Here is a 16,329-nt window from a genome sequence, read left to right on the forward strand (position 1 = left end):
GAGGAGGGAAGACCGGAAGCCACGGTCGAGTCCCCATCCTTAGATTTGCTCCCCGAGACTGGGAGCGGAGACGGAGGAGGAGGGAGAGGCTGAATGTTGGCTCCGTGATAAAGGGGAGCGGCCGCTCCGGAGCCTCCTCCCGGGGCGCCCTCCTCATCCCGCGCACTCTCCGCACCCACCCGGCTTCTGGGCGCGCGGCCCACGCGGACAGACGGGCCGCGCAGACCTTCGCTGAAGAGGCGCTGCCCGCGACGGGGACTGGCCGGCGGCGTCCGAGGCCCGCGCCCCGCCGCCACCCCCACCCGTTAGCCGGCCGGTCCCTCCGGCCGCCGCCATGTCCTCTTCTTCATCCTCCCCCAGGGAGACGTACGAGGAGGATCGGGAGTACGAGAGCCAAGCCAAGCGCCTCAAGACTGAGGAGGGGGAGATCGACTACTCGGCCGAGGAAGGCGAGAACCGCCGGGAAGCGACGCCCCGGGGCGGGGGCGATAGCGGCGGCGGTGGCGGCGGTGGCGGCGGCCGGAGCTTCTCACAGCCGGTAACAAAGCGCGGCGCCCCGACCGCCGTGCCTGGCGGCTCCCCGGGAAGCAGGGCCCAGCGGCAGGGACTCGGCCTCGGGGCCTCCCGCCCTCCTCGTTTTCCCTTTTCGCTGCGGGAAGCGCCGGCTCTTCTCTTTGGGGCTTTTATTCTTCGCCCTACCTGTTTCCAGCAACCCGACCGCGGATCCGGTCCCGGCCTGGCCGCAGGCCCCGCAGCGAGTCCTCTGCCGGCCCGAACTTGGGGAGGGTCGCGGGGCGGGGGCGGCGGGGAGGCGTTGCTTCCGCTCCGGGGGGCTCTGGTGCGCGATTAGCCCTTTGTTAGTTTTCACTCCTCGGGCGGCTGGCCGGCGTCTGACGACCCGCTCCCTTCAGCCCCCTGCCCGCAGCATCCGCGCGCTGGTCACAATCACGGGATGGTGGCATTGGTTCCGCCCAGGGCTCTCTTCGCCTGGGTCCTGAGGAGAGCCGCCGCTAAGTGACAAATTAAGCTCTGGGGCTCACCGCCCAGTTCCCCTGAAGGTTTAATTAAAAATTTTTTACTCTTGGCAGGCCTGGCGCGCACGCTTTGCTCCCCAGTTTCCTGATGATTGCTTAGTATAGTGTTTAGCTCTTCGGTTAAAAATAAAATGCGTTGGCAGGTGTTCGCACACGCCTACTTACAAGTAAAACGAAATCTTAAAATCACCTCAGTTCTTCATGGGCAGTGTGTTCCCAATTCGTTCCACAAAAAGAACTGAACTCAGGACTGCATCAAACACACGTTCCTAGATTCTTGTTTCTCTCATCAGAAAGCTTAGATGGAGGCAGAAGGAATGTGAAAATCGTTTTATCCACAGCAAGTGGCAACTCAGCTTCAGCTGGATGGAAACTAAGGAAACAAAGCAAAGGAAACGTTTTTGCCCTTTTTGGTGCGCTTAAGCTGTTTTAATGACTGGATGTTCTTTAAACATTTAACACATTCTAATTGTGATTTTTTTTTTAAAGCAAACTTAACCCGAAATTTACGAAATAGTGCACATATATTCTAATATTAGATTAAAATGTTTTTCACCTTTAATAAGAGGGAAATTAGAAGTCTTTTAGCTCTTGTTTGCATTTTAATGTAAAAAATTCTGGTCAGTAATCCCCGGTGTTAGAGTTTACAAATACGATAATGTTGCAACACATTTTAAAAAGGAGCTTCTTCTTCCTCTAAATAAAATAGTTTATTTTTTAAGTGAAATTTTATTTTTATTTATAATATTTATTTTTTTGGCTGCACTGCTCTGCATGTGGGATCTTAGTTCCCTGATGAGGGATCGAACCCGTGTCCCCCTGCAGTGGAAGCATAGAGTCCTAACCACTGGACCCAGGGAATTCCCAAAAATAGTTTTATTATGGCTAGATATTGCTTTCTACTTCTGTTCCTGAATATTTGGAGTATTCAAAATGCAACTTGAAAGTGTGAATAAAGAAAGTGCATTTTTTCTTAGGAAGTTTCAGTTCAAAGCTAACTCCATTGTGGAAATTGAAAACACAATTGGAATATTGGACTCTTATAACTGATATTTAGATGCATTGGATCAGTGTATTTCTTTTGCCAAAAATTTGCTCGAGTTTTTATGCAGTAGCATGAAATGTCTTACATTAAGTGTCTTGGAAAGATACTTTAACCAGTTTACAAAAGTTGTTTTTGAAAACATTAAATATTAAGCCAATAGTATTATTTTGGATGTTGGGAAGAAAATAATGTATAATTAATACATCCAAAGTGAATTGTATTTAGCAGTGGAAATAGCACTGGACAGGTCTTGGGGAGAGTCAGGAGTCTTAGCTAGCATACAGTCTGTGTGACCTTGGGAAAGTCAGTTAACTACTGTTCTGAGTTCTGTTACAATGTAAAATGTGAAAGTTGAACTTCACGTTTTCCATACCTGAAGTTGTAGTTCAGTGATTAATGTCATGCAGCTTTTAAATTACCCAGGCAGGAACTAATGTATGCAGATTGAGTTATAAATTCAAATTTTGTTTATCTTATTGCTGTTTTTTCTTAGGAGCGGGTGAATTGCTTTTATTTAACAGTAGAACCAGTATTGTACTGTGAAATCTAATGAAGGATTATTTTTCCTGTTTTTAAACATTTTTCTTCGTGTAATTTTGGGTACTTGTTTGAAATCATTGCAACTATGGAAACCTGTGCATAATAAATTTTACTAGGACAGGAATGCCCTGAATAGAAGTTTACTGTCTAGTGCGTCATCATCGAGAAATATGGTAATTCATCTAACGGAAAAGGATTTGACTCAACTGCAGCCCAGCCCCTTTGTACAAAGTGTTTAAGTAAATGCAGATCAAGTACAATGATAGGTAATTCTTTCAATGCTAGTTGGAAGTTTGTAAAAGTGTACAGTAAGACTTCAATGATTTACATTGTTTGGCTTTTCATTTTCCTTGAGTTATTTAATAATAACTAGATTTAAAGAGGAATGTGAGTATTTAAGAAAAACTGTTTCTACAAATGCTCCTGATTTAAGGATGAATTGTGAATGATGTTTTAAGGTGTAAAGAGAAATGAGTTTGTAGTTTGGATATGAGAAGTAAGACACTCTTCAAATTTGTGTCTTCTGGTATTAATTTGAAGAGCAAAAACTCGCAGAGTGTTTCAAATTCTTTGGGCTGCATTTTGAACAAAGCTTAATTATGGAGGTTCATGCTATGTATTATACAATTACTTTATTCTTGTGGAGTAAATTGTGTTCTTAAATTTAACAGGCATGATCTTCAAGATCATAATAGTAAACTTCTGTATCTGCTAACTTTTATGAAAGCAGCTTGACTTCTGAATATTAGCACTTCACTTGGCAAAACCGATTGAGGAACTGAGTTGGGAGTTTACTTACAAAAAAAAGTCTGCTTTTATAGAGATTGGTATCAATAAAAATTTATGGAGTACTAATGCATTTTAGAGACTTAAGTTTTTCTTTTACTCTATTCTGCTAGTGACTAAACAGGCAAATCAAAGATTGTTAAAGTGATTGCTGATGAGGTGAAAATTTAAGTTTCTCAACTTTTAATAAATAGACTTGTAAGATGGCAAAATGCCAAGATAAAAAATATGGATCCTAGGATTTCCAAACAAAGGAATATGCATTATATAGAGAATCTAGTTTGAATTTAAGATATAGTTAAACTTTAATGATCTGAATTACAGAGATGATAAGACTATTATGATGGCTTATTGGGATGAATATAGAATGGGAGATGGGATGAAGGCACTTTGTTAGCTTAGCTCCCACAGGAAAAGTTTAGAGACTGTGACAGTGAGCATAGTAACTACACTGTGGTGTGTACCTCAGAGGTAAGTGCCAGAGCCTTGAGGCTTCTGTAACGGTAATGTCCTGTGTCTTATTTAGCTAAGCTGCTGCAGTAGAGTGAGAATTTTAGGCTTAGTTTTGGGAAGTAAATGAAAAGTAGTAGGTTTTACTATCTTTTGGTTTTAACAAGTGACAGTTTCTTCATGTTAGTACATATAGTGAAAAGTGCTGTTAATAGAGCCCTAAGCCCAACCAGAGCAGGTGTCTTGGCTCTGCTACCAACATGCTTTGTGACTTAACCTCTTTGGAACTCAACTTGCTACCTATCACATGAGATGGCTGGATTAGATGATCACTGTGATCTCTTAGCTCATTAAAAAAATAATACTTGAGCCCTGTCACGTGCTAGGTGCTGTTCTTGGTGATGGGATATAATTTTAAAAAAAATTCCATATCTAAAAATCTGTGATTCTACATCATTTAGTGCTTTATTTTATAAAGGAGTGAAAATATATATTTTCCCTCTATGAAATTGAATACAACTTTCAAAGCTTGCAGTTGCAGCCACAGCACCAACTCAAGATGAGCTTAAGCAACAAAAAGGGGGCAGGGGTAGGGAATTTATTGGCCCGAATAACTATGAATGCCAAGTTGTAGCATTAGTTTTAGGCATGGCAGTATCGAAGGTTTTAGATGATGTCATAGGGACTAGATTCTGTCTCTTTCCATGTTTCAGCTCTATTTCCTCTATGTAGTGATAAAGCTAGGTTTACATTTTTATAGCTAGTAAATAAAGAAGAACAGTCTCTCCCTCAGAGTCCATAGCTATCCCCTCTGATCAGCCATTTTTTATATCTCCCTACCCGCAACTAGTCACTGGACTACCTCTGAAGTTGGGGAGTTACGACTGTGTGACTGAGAATACCAGTGGAATAATATGAGGTTGAGGAGTTTTTGTTTGTTCGTTTGCTTGTTTTTGTGTTCAGCCACAAGAAGGGGGAAGGAGTTTTGGGTAGGCAAAACCAAAGGATTTCTACCACATGAGCAAAAAAAATAAAGATTACTTTTTAAGAAGTTATTTGAATCAAAGTTATTTTTGTTATGTGATCAAATGTTCCTTAAAACATTTTAGGATAGGAAAATTAAAGGGTTTCCTGTGTTTTGGATCTGCTCTATTAAGAAAAAGATCAAGTAAAGAGATGTGATTGTTTAATTTTAAGAAAAACCGGGACTTCCCTGGTGGTCCAGTGGGTAAGACTCTGTGCTCCCAGTGCAGTGGGCCTGGGTTTGATCCCTGGTCCGGGAACTAGATCCCACATGCATGCTGCAACTCAGAGATCGCATGCTGCAACTAAGACCCGGTACAGCCTGAATAAATAAATAAATATTAAAACAAAAAAAAGAAAAACCATGTACTAGTTAACTCTAAGTATAGTGTGAGTTAAAAGCTATTTGCAGCTGTCCCTTAAAACTAGTTTGTCCTTGATCTATGTGAAGTATCCAAAGTAAAAGGGGGGATAATCTTAAGTATCTGGAAATCTGTACTCATTTCTTGGTAGTACTTTGATAAATTCTAATGTATCCAGAAAATGATTACCAGAATAGAGAAGGCACTCAAGATCATATCATAAGAGGAATGACAGAAGACTCTGGGGGACATTTAGCCTGAAGGGTAAACTTAGGTGTGATTTAAGAAATCATTTCAAATTATAGGAAGGTTATGTAGCAGAGGGAAATGAAGATAAGGACAGGAGGTGGCAATTAATGTTTACCGAACCCTGTTAATAACAACATCTAGCACTGTGCTAGACATTTCATATTTGTCCTATTTGTTGTAATTTTAAGTGATGAAGATTTTGTTTTATTTTTTATTTATTTAAAATTTTTTTTTTTTTTTTTTTTTGGCTGCGTTGAGGCTTCATTGCTGTGTGCGGGCTTTCTCTGGTTGCAGCAAGCGGGGGCTACTCTTCATTGCAGTGCGTGGGCATCTCATTGCGGTGGCTTCTCTTATTGTGGAGCACGGGCTCTAGGCACGCGGGCTTCAGTAGTCGTAGCACGGGGGCTCAGTAGTTGTGGCTCGTGGGCTCTAGAGCGCAGGCTCAGTAGTTGTGGTGCGCGGGCTTAGTTGCTCCGCGGCATGTGGGATCTTCCCAGATCAGGGTTTGAACCCGTGTTCCCTGCATTGGCAGGCGATTCTTAACCACTGCGCCACCAGGGCAGCCCTGTTTTATTTTTTTTAAAGTGAAACTGAGGTTCAGAAAGGTTAAGTAAGTAGCGTAGCGTAAGATCGCACAGCCAGTAAATGTCCAAATATTCAAACGCTTGTCTGACTTCAAAGGCCATTTTGTGTAGGAAGTTACAGGGAGACAGATTTGGATGCATATTATGAAGAACTTTCTAAAAATATAGTAGATTGTCTCACAAGGTAGTGTGTTTTCCTGTCATTGGAGGTGATTAAGGAGAGGCTGATAATCACTTGCAGTGGATCTGTGCACGTTTGGTTTTGGAGGATGAATTATTGAATTTGAGCTTGGTCTTTTTTATATATTATATTTATAGGAGGATAGAAAAGGCTGTTCAGTGGCTGTTGAGCACGTGTTATGCGTGGAGATGTTGGGAAAACAAAAAGCCTGAGGACATTATGCATTGCCTTTGTGAGTTTACAGTTTTACTATATCGAGAGCTTTAATGGGCCCTTCTCATTCCTCTCATATGGAAGCTTCATTTATATTCTGTTCTATTCTGAGCTTCCCTTCTCTTTAGTTAAGCCTGGTTTTCAGTCTGCAGTTGTCAAAATTGGCATTCAAGATGGATGTTATTGGAGTTTGTCTTTGAGGTAGCCTTTGAAGAGGGGCTGGGGGTTTGTAACTGGTCTGTAGCTTGCAGTGAGGACCAAATAATGTCTTCATTATAGTTGACCCAGTTTACTTAAAGAAGGGATTGAGTAATTAAAAAAGAAAAAAGTATACGGAAATTGCAGGTATGCCTCCATTTGCTGGGTACTTATTTGGAATATTGTTTCTAGTCTGATAAATAATAGATATAAATAGACCAGGAGAGAGCCTAGATAACTAAACATTTGAAATGGAAAGAATTTGAGCTTCTGTATGAGAAAGGATTAAAAAATACTCCTTAAGCTTTAGAAGACGTGGTCAAAGTATTAATATATGGATGGAGTAAACAATACTGACTATTCACCAATTTAAGATTCAGATGCATAGTATGATGCTTACAGGAGGTAATTTTAGGGTAGTAAAAGAAGCTCTGAAGATGATTTCAGATTTCTTATCACCACCATATAGTATAGGTAGAGATAAAATGTTGATTTAAGAAACATGTTAGGGGCTTCCCTGGTGGCGCAGTGGTTAAGTATCCGCCTGCCATTGCAGGGGACACAGGTTCGAGCCCTGGTCGGGAAAGATCCCACATGCCATGGAGCAACTAAGCCCATGCGCCACAACTACGGAGCCTGTGCTCCAGAGCCTGCGAGCCACACCTACTGAAGTCCGTGCGCCTAGAGCCCATGCTCGGCAACAAGAGAAGCCACCGCAATGAGAAGCCTGCACACCCCAGTGAAGAGTGGCCCCTGCTCACCCACAGGCAGCAACGAAGACCCCAACACAGCCAAAAATAAATGTAAATAAAATAAATTTATTGTTGTGATGAATTAGGAGATTGGGATTGACATATATACAGTAATATGTATAAAATGGGTAACTAATAAGACCCTGCTGTGTAAAAAAATAAATAAAATTCAAAATAAATAAATTTATAAAAAAAGAAACATGTTAGTATTTGTGGGGAAAAAGAGGGGTGGTGAAAATATAGTTTGAAAAGATAACTTTAATATATCAGTTTTATATTTGGAAACACCACTAGGGTTTTTTAATTTTTTAAATAAACTACAGAAAGGATGAGAAAATTTTAAGTTCAAGAAAAGGGGACAGGGCTTCCCTGGTGGCGCAGTGGTTGAGAGTCCGCCTGCTGATGCAGGGGACACGGGTTCGTGCCCCTGTCCGGGAAGATCCCACATGCCGCGGAGCAGCTGGGCCTGTGAGCCATGGCCGCTGGGCCTGCGCGTCTGGAGCCTGTTGCTCCGCAACGGAAGAGGTCACAACAGTGAGGGGTCCGCGTACCGCAAAAAAAAAAAGAAAAGAAAAAAGAAAAGGGGACATAATTTAAAAATAGAGAAATATCAAGGTAGATAAACTCACGAAAGGCAGAGTCATTGAGTGGGAATAAGGGAAATACAGAGGGTATGGGATATATTCTCATCCTTGAGGTTGAGATAATCATATCTCCCCCTGAGTACCATATTGATTGCATTTAACATCTTTCAGCTTTTAAAGAATAACTTAAATCTTGATCTGTTTCATTTAAGAAATATAATTAAGTAGTAATGTATTAAAATCAGATCTTTTGAGAGATTTTTAAAATTGATCCTATAATCCATTTCTTGTAAGAAGACCAGTTTGAAAAGTACTCATTTTTTAGCACCGTATTCAGGATAGTGGTTCTCTGTGTTGGGAAGGGAGGTAGGAAGAGGAGATGTGTTCAGCTCCCTCTTCCTAGTGTTTTATTTATTAAACTGGGTAGTGAGTTAATGAATATTTTTATATTCTTCATACCTTTTCGTAGGTCTTAAATGTATTATACAATAATTTCCCAATTTTTTTATTATGTAAAATATTTAATTACATATGCCCTTCACCTAGATTCAGCAGTTTTTAACATTTTGCCATTTGGGATTTTATCTCTATATGTGTATATATTTATATACATACTTTTTTTCTCTATACTATTTGAAAGTAAGTTGAGACACCATGATAGTTCATTCCTAAATATCACAGTTTTCCTAAGAATAAGGATATTCTTTTCATATAGCTATTGCCATCATAATGGTACCTAAGACAATCAAAAACATCTTACAGAAAAACCCAAATGAACTTTTTGGCTAACTCAGTAATATCCTGTTTATAATTCAATTTCTCCAATTTTCCCTAAGATGTCTTTTGTAGCAGTTTTTATCAATTGTAAAATGAAGGCTCACATACTGCATTTGGTTGTTGTCTTTACTCTCAGTCTGAAATTTTCCTTCCACTATTTTTTACTTTTGGAGGAGCCCAGGCCAATATAATTTTCTTTTGCATTTTTACCTTTGCTAGCTCATTTCTAAGGACCAAAGGAGATGACTGTCTTATTTCTTGTAGTTTATTATTGTCTAATTATTTTTAGAGTAAAACTTATTATTTATACTTTAAATGTTTTCTCTAAGTTAGGTTTTTAGGTATTATTTAGAGCTTTCTTCCTGTGTTATTGTCATCCAGTAATTAAGAGCTTAATGAGGATAATGTACATTTGGTTGTTGAGTTTCACCGAGGCGGTCGCATTTGTTAAAGTTGCTAATAAAGTGTTGGTATACATAGGGTACAATCAGAATGGTTCATTTCAGACTTAGTGGCATGTAATGAATATCTGTTGAACCATAGAAAAAACTCAGCATAAGCAATTCAAATAAAATTCCAAGGACTGAATTAGTATTTGCAAAGGATTTAATTTATTTGTTGGATTTGACAAGAGTGTAAGAATAGTCTCATGGTTACTTTATATACTTAAATTAGTTCTATTTTAAAATTCGGACATTTTTTTATTGGCATGGCACAAGACTGTTACAGTATTTTCTAACAGTCTTTATGATAATAAAGCAAAGTTGGTGAGTCTTTAAAAATAGCCAAAAAGGGATTTAATGTTCCTAAAATGATTCTTAAGTTTTAATGGTAAAACATTTGTGTTTTTAGATTAGGAGGAAAAACCCTTTTTTCCTGTTTATAGGAGGAAAAAACCTTTCCTTTAATAGATTTTTTTGGTATACGTGTGAATTGTACTTGGAATTCATTTCTTTCCTTTTAGAAATTACTTTTTAATTGGAATATAGTTGATATATAATATTATGTTAGCTTCAGGTGTACTGCATAGTGATTTGACTTTGCATACATTATGAAATGATCACCATAAGTCTAGTAACCATCAGTCCCATACAAAGTTATTATAATATTATTGACCATATTCCTTATGCTGTATATTACATCCCATGGCTTATTTATTTTGTAACTGCAGGTTTGTACCTCTTAATCCCCTTCACCTGTTTCACATCCCTCCCCCCCAACCACCCATTTGTTCTCTGTATCTGTGAGTCTGTTTTGTTTTGCTTGTTGCTTTATTTTGTTTTTTAGATTCTGCATAATACCCTTTAGATCCAACCATGTTGTCACAAATGGCAAGATTTCATTTTTTATGGAGGTCATTTCTGAAGTGATGCAAGAGAGGTACCCAATGGCTAGTTGTAAATACAGATCTTTGTCTTAATAGAACTTGAATAAGTAAATGAGAGCTATTTTCATTTTCAAGCTAATTCTCCTACATAGTCCCTTTTAAAATAAAGTTTAAGACCATATGTTTTAAAACTTCTTGCTGGGCATACTCAAAGATACACAGTACTTCACAGAAGCCCAGGAAGGCTTGTTTGTTTGTTTTTTTTTTTTTGGCTGTGCCACACGGCTTGTGGGATCTTAGTTCCCCAATCAGGGATTGAACCCAGGCCCTGGCAGTGAAAGCACCAAGTCCTAACCACTGGACAGCCAGGAAATTTCCCAAGGCTTGTATTTTTGAGTACTCCTTGTTCATCAGCAAAGATGGTATCTTGTATAAATTTAAGTTGTCAGGTGTACTGAGTAACTTCAAATTATTGTGGGACTAGGTAACCAATTAAACAAGGACAAATGATGATATTAATCTATATTGCAGGAAAAATAAAGTATATAATCTTTATATTAAAGAAGAAATTTTAATTGGGACTTTTTGTTCATTTGGTCTTCTTGAGATTTTGATTTTTATGGAAGTGAAATTATGAATATAAAGTATGTTTCCAATTGTAGCATGTAGCATGCTCTGTGTATCTGCTGACTTTTTTTCTGAGATTTTCTTGAAGTTGAAGGTTATTTTTTTATTGAAGTATAGTTGATGTACAATATTATGTAAGTTGAAGTTGAAATGAGTTATTAAATAACTTATCTGTAGTTCTTATTGAGAGAGAATGCTCCCTTTTAAGAAATCAGAATTTTCATGCCAAACATTTAATTAGTGATTTTACTCTCGGGTCCTTTCGCTAACTTATGAATTGCAGTTTGGTTTGGGATTTTTTTTTTTTTAATGTTTGCTTTTTAATGCAGAGATGGGTTTACTAAAAGAGCAATTTATTTAGACTTTTAAAGTTTTTAACTAGAAATTATTTTATCTTGCTAGGAGGCAGGTGGAAGTCATCATAAAGTTTCTGTTTCACCCGTTGTCCATGTTCGAGGACTCTGTGAATCTGTGGTGGAAGCAGACCTTGTGGAGGCTCTGGAAAAATTTGGGACAATATGGTAAGGCCAATAGGGACTTCATACAGATTGTGAAAACAGTATGGTAGAACAAACTTTGCTTGCTTGCTATAAGCCTTGATGTTTAACCATAGTATATATTGTTTGCCTATGATCGTATATCTTTGAAGCCTTCTGAGGCTTTCTGGGATTATGCATGGATGAATTTTTGTGTATCCATGATCCCCTCTCACTCCTCAACCAGGTTGTGTGTAAAATTGATTATTGCATCTTTCATCTGATTTTCAAATGAATCCATGATTCCTTCTTAAACGCTGCTTTTAAACCATTGAGTTAATTATGCCCTTCATCTTCAGAATTTCAAATAGTGGTACTTAAATACTGATTTTGTTTTGTTTTGTTTTGTTTGAACTATTTAAGAATTAGTTGGCAATGAAAAGTGTGTAGATTAAGGGTAGGCATTATTTGCTTAGGTGCGTGTTGCTGTGAGTTCTTATGCAGATCATGAGCGTCAGTGTTTTATCCTAGCTTGTCTTCCTTTTGTGTTTTATATTCACTCAGGCTCCTCCTTTTTCCACAGCTGGTGTGTACTTAAGAATATTGACTTAAATGAAATATATAATTAGAAAAGTGAATCTGCTGCAAAAATAGACACTCTAAAACATTTTGTAGATTATTTTTGGAATATGCCTGGCTGTTCTCTTCTTAGTATGGATAATCTAGAGTTTATTTTATTATTATTTTTTCCATTGATGAGTACATTTGGGGTTTTTGTTATAGGCATCAGACACAGACTAAGTCATAATATGTAAATAGAGAAATTTCAATATACTTGCTGAGATTGCTTCAATTTATAAAAATTTATGTGGAGTTTTGAGTATTGAAAGGATGGTGAATAAATAGATGGGGAGGGAGTGATCAGAGGTTTCAACAGAGGAATCATTGCTTCAAAGGAGTAGGGGTTGTGTTACCTTCCATCATGAGATCTTTTTGATTAATTTCCTTGGTGACCTCATCGAGAGATGGATGACTTAGCAAACTTGTTACCCTTAACTTATGTACCTCAGAAACCACTGTTAACATATTGTTGATCCTTGGAGGTACAAATTGGAAATCCACACAGGCATTAAAAAAGCCCATTTCTTGAAATATCACTAAGATAACTATATCACTTCTTAGTCATTTGGAGTGGATATTGGAAGTTAAGTTTGTCTGGACAGTTACATAGTATTGAAGCAGACTCCTTAGGCTATATTTATTTAGACTTGCATGTTGGTACTAGTCTAACCCAGTCACTATAAGGACCTTCTAGGTGGTGCACAGTCTCATGGAGTTATAAAAAGATGGTTATCTCTGAATTATTACTTTCTTCTGTTCTTATATATTTAGGGGTTTTTTTGTTTGTTTGTTTTTCTTTTTCTTTTTCTGCTGTACGCGGGCCTCTCACTGTTGTGGCCTCTCCCGTTGCAGAGCACAGGCTCCAGAGGCGCAGGCTCAGCAGCCATGGCTCACGGGCCCAGCCGCTCCGCGGCAGGTGGGATCCTCCCGGACCAGGGCACGAACCCACATCCCCTGCATTGGCAGGCGGATTCTCAACCACTGCACCACCAGGAAAGCCCCATATTTAGGGTTTTTAAAGTTATTTTCTTAGAGCCAAGAAGTACCAAAGCAATGTCAGAAAACAAGTTGATGAGCAAATACAGTTGGAAACTTCAGGGAAATAATAACTATATTGATATTTTGATGTTAATTATGACCATGACCTGAATGTTGGGGATTAAAGAAATAGAACTATTTGTTTAAGTTTGTAAGTAATTTGAATTACTTCTGAGTGGCCTGTCTGTTTTTATTATTTTATTTATATACTTAAAAAAATTATTTATTTGGTTGTGCTGGGTCTTAGTTGTGGCAGGCAGGCTCCTTAGTTGCAGCTCGTGGACTCTTAGTTGCAGCACACATGTGGCATCTAGTTCCCTGACCAGGGATGGAACCCGGGCCCCCTGAATTGGGAGCTTGGAGTCTTATCCACCGTGCCACCAGGGAAGTCCCAGTTTTAGACTCTATACTGTTCGATACTTAGTCCATGGTAATGTGTTCCATATATGAATTTTATTTATTTATTTTATATATAATTTTATTTATTTATTTATTAATTTTATTAATTTGCATATTACATCGTTCTGTCCTCGAGATTGGTAGTTATGTGGTTAGAAAAGTCATGAAATAATCGGAACAAATTAGTGTATAATTACGAGCGTAATTGGCATAAATATGTATAATAGGAGTTTCAGTTGTGTGGAATGATCTTGAATAAGAGGTGGCTGCTACTAAAGCTAACAGAACCTTGAAGAGCCTCCTATGAGGAGTAGGTGTTTTGCTTCAAAATGTTGCATTTATAGAACCTTTCCCTATTTTTTTATTTGTTGATTTATTTAGTGGTGTGGGGGGGGAGGGAATTACAAAGATTATAAAGAAACTGCTCGTCTTAAATAGGTGAGTCACCAAGTTCAATATATAGTAAGTTGATGGGCTTCCCTCGTGGCGCAGTGGTTGAGGGTCTGCCTGCCGATGCAGGGGACGCGGGTTCGTGCCCCGGTCCGGGAGGATCCCGCATGCTGCGGAGCGGCTGGGCCCGTGGGCCATGGCCGCTGGGCCTGCGCGTCCGGAGCCTGTGCTCTGCAGCGGGAGAGGCCACAGTGATGAGAGGCCAGCGTACCGCAAAAAAAAAAAAAAATATATATATATAGTAAGTTGATACTTAAAAACTAGATGTATAGGAAAGAAGTTCAGGAGAAACTATAACAAGATCTTGAGAATGGTTGTGTCAGGATAATAAAATTGCTATTTTTTTTGTCTTTATTTAATCAAAAGAATATTTAGAAATACATACTGAGTCGCTTTTCCTCCCTTATCCCCTCTCATTAAAGGAGAGGATGCTAGGTAGTGATTAGCTATACCAGTTTAAATTTTAAAACAAAACTTTTGGGACCTAATTTGTGTAGTAAATCTCTTGCTTCCTCCTGTTTTTATTTAAAAATTAGTAAACATGTTTTAAGCTGTTAAGTTGAAAGCACCCACCCTACCTACCATGTTCTTTAGACTTTTTATTTTTTCTCTCTTTGGTCTTCCAGTCTTTCTCATACTAATGCTTTAAAAAAAATTTTTTTTTAATTATGTGCCAGGGCTTCCCTGGTGGCGCAGTGGTTGAGAGTCCGCCTGCCGATGCAGGGTACGCAGGTTCATGCTCCAGTCTGGGAGGATCCCACATGCCGCGGAGCTGCTGGGCCCGTGAGCCATGGCCGCTGAGCCTGCGCGTCCGGAGCCTGTGCTCCGCAATGGGAGAAGTCACAACAGTGAGAGGCCCAAGTACCGCCAAAAAAAAAAAAAATTATGTGCCAGGGGCTTCACTGGTGGCGCAGTGGTTGAGAGTCCGCCTGCCGATGCTAGGGGACACGGGTTCGTGCCCCCGTCTGGGAAGATCCCACATGCCGCGGAGCGGCTGGGCCTGTGAGCCATGGACGCTGAGCCTGCGCGTCCGGAGCCTGTGCTCTGCAACAGGAGAGGCCACAGCAGAGAGAGGGCTGCGTAACGCAAAAAAAAAAAAAAAAAGTGCCAAACACTTTAAGTGAATTCTAAAATGTCTTTGTGACATTCTAATTTTCCCTTCCCTATCTTCATATGATGCCACTTTTCCTGGGTAACCTGTTTAACTTTTAGCTCTGTGCTTCTAGCTTACTTCTTATAGTAGTTAATGACAGTACTTTTTACTACAAACAGGTGAGTCTATTTTAATAGGCCAATAAAGAATTTAAATATTTTTGGGCCTTTATAATTTTTCTGTGTTTCCAAAGAGCCAAAGGGCATTATTAACATATTTACTTGGTGATATCATTTAGCTATAAAACAACTTATTTGTGAGAGGAGAATATTTATTATTCCTTAATTTCTTTAGCGTAGACCTGATTCCAGGGTTTTCTATGTTTTTGTATGCAAGACTTTAGAACTTTAGCTAGGAGTTTGCATTTCTAAAACGAATGTTTCTCTCTGGGACTTTATATCTTGCATTTATAAACTAACCCCAGGCGTTATTTTTTCTGTGTTTTATTCTTTAATTGTGAATGATGTGGGTTGAGAGAACTAATAAGCCTCATAGACCAACAAATATTGATTGAATACCTGTCATGTGCCAGGCTCCATTTCTAGATTCTGAGGATGTAAAGATGATTGAGGCAAGGCAAGCAATATGTATGCAGGAACTGTAATCTTGATGATAATCCTCCCAGTTGTATAAATTAGGAAGCTGAAATTCATAAGAAATTACATAATTTGCCAGGCTACAAAGTGGTCTGTTTCTTACTAAGAAACACTTGCTAGGTTTTGAAGTTTAGTGGTTGGTCCTGGATGTCTGATTGAGAAGCAGTGCTGTCACTGAGTACCTGACCTGATGTTATTTCTCTGGCCTTCTGCTATTATAAAAAGCACATTGATTGTATTTTAAAATATTTTTAAGGTCCTTGTTCCTGTGAATAAAGGACATGTTTCCCTGTTCTGATCCATGTGTTCTGATTTCTCGCTAACCTCCCTTCCTTCATTTCTTTATTTTTCATTTCATGTATTAAAATATATTCCCCTTCCCAAAGAGTATAAAATGAAGAGTAAATACTTCATTGTCTTGGCCATAGCATCCATGATTACCATATTCTAGTGAATATCTTTTTATGGATTCTTTAATATTTAAAAATATTTAAGAATTTTAGAGGAGATTATTTTATGAAATTTGGTCTGTTTGTAGTTGCTTCTTTTGGTTCTCTGTTTTTAGTAAGAGAAATGGAAGTGTAGTCATTTCTTAGTGTGGCAGTTACTTGTTTGCAAAATTCAATAGAGATGGTAGTTTCTGTTGTCGAGGAGATCCATCTGCTAACCTTCTCGAGTTTTATCTCTATTGATTACTTTTTAAAAAATTTTTTTTATTGAGGTATAGTTGCTTTACAGTGTTGTGTTAATTTCTGCTGTTCAGCAAAGTGGCTCAGTTATACATATATATTCTTTTCCATTATGGTTTTTCACAGTATGTTGAATATAGTTCCCTGTGCTCAGTAGGATCTTCTTGTTTCTCTA

The 16,329-nt window shown here is 38.8% G+C and overlaps 1 protein-coding gene across 1 annotated transcript in view; it reads left to right on the forward strand.

Moving 5' to 3' along the window:
- The first annotated feature begins 210 nt into the window (after positions 1-210).
- The window catches only part of HNRNPLL (heterogeneous nuclear ribonucleoprotein L like), a 37,488-nt gene continuing 21,369 nt past the window's right edge, over positions 211-16,329 (forward strand). The window contains exons 1-2 of the mRNA XM_027113342.1: positions 211-538; positions 11,135-11,253. Of these exons, the coding sequence (XP_026969143.1) occupies positions 335-538; positions 11,135-11,253 (323 nt within the window). The 5' untranslated portion in view covers positions 211-334. The remainder of the gene's footprint in view (positions 539-11,134; positions 11,254-16,329) is intronic.

The sequence above is a fragment of the Aethalodelphis obliquidens genome, unplaced genomic scaffold, assembly GCF_003676395.1.
Source record: "Aethalodelphis obliquidens isolate GAN/ISIS:26980383/991018 unplaced genomic scaffold, ASM367639v1 scaffold12, whole genome shotgun sequence".
Taxonomy (NCBI): Eukaryota; Metazoa; Chordata; class Mammalia; order Artiodactyla; family Delphinidae; genus Aethalodelphis; species Aethalodelphis obliquidens.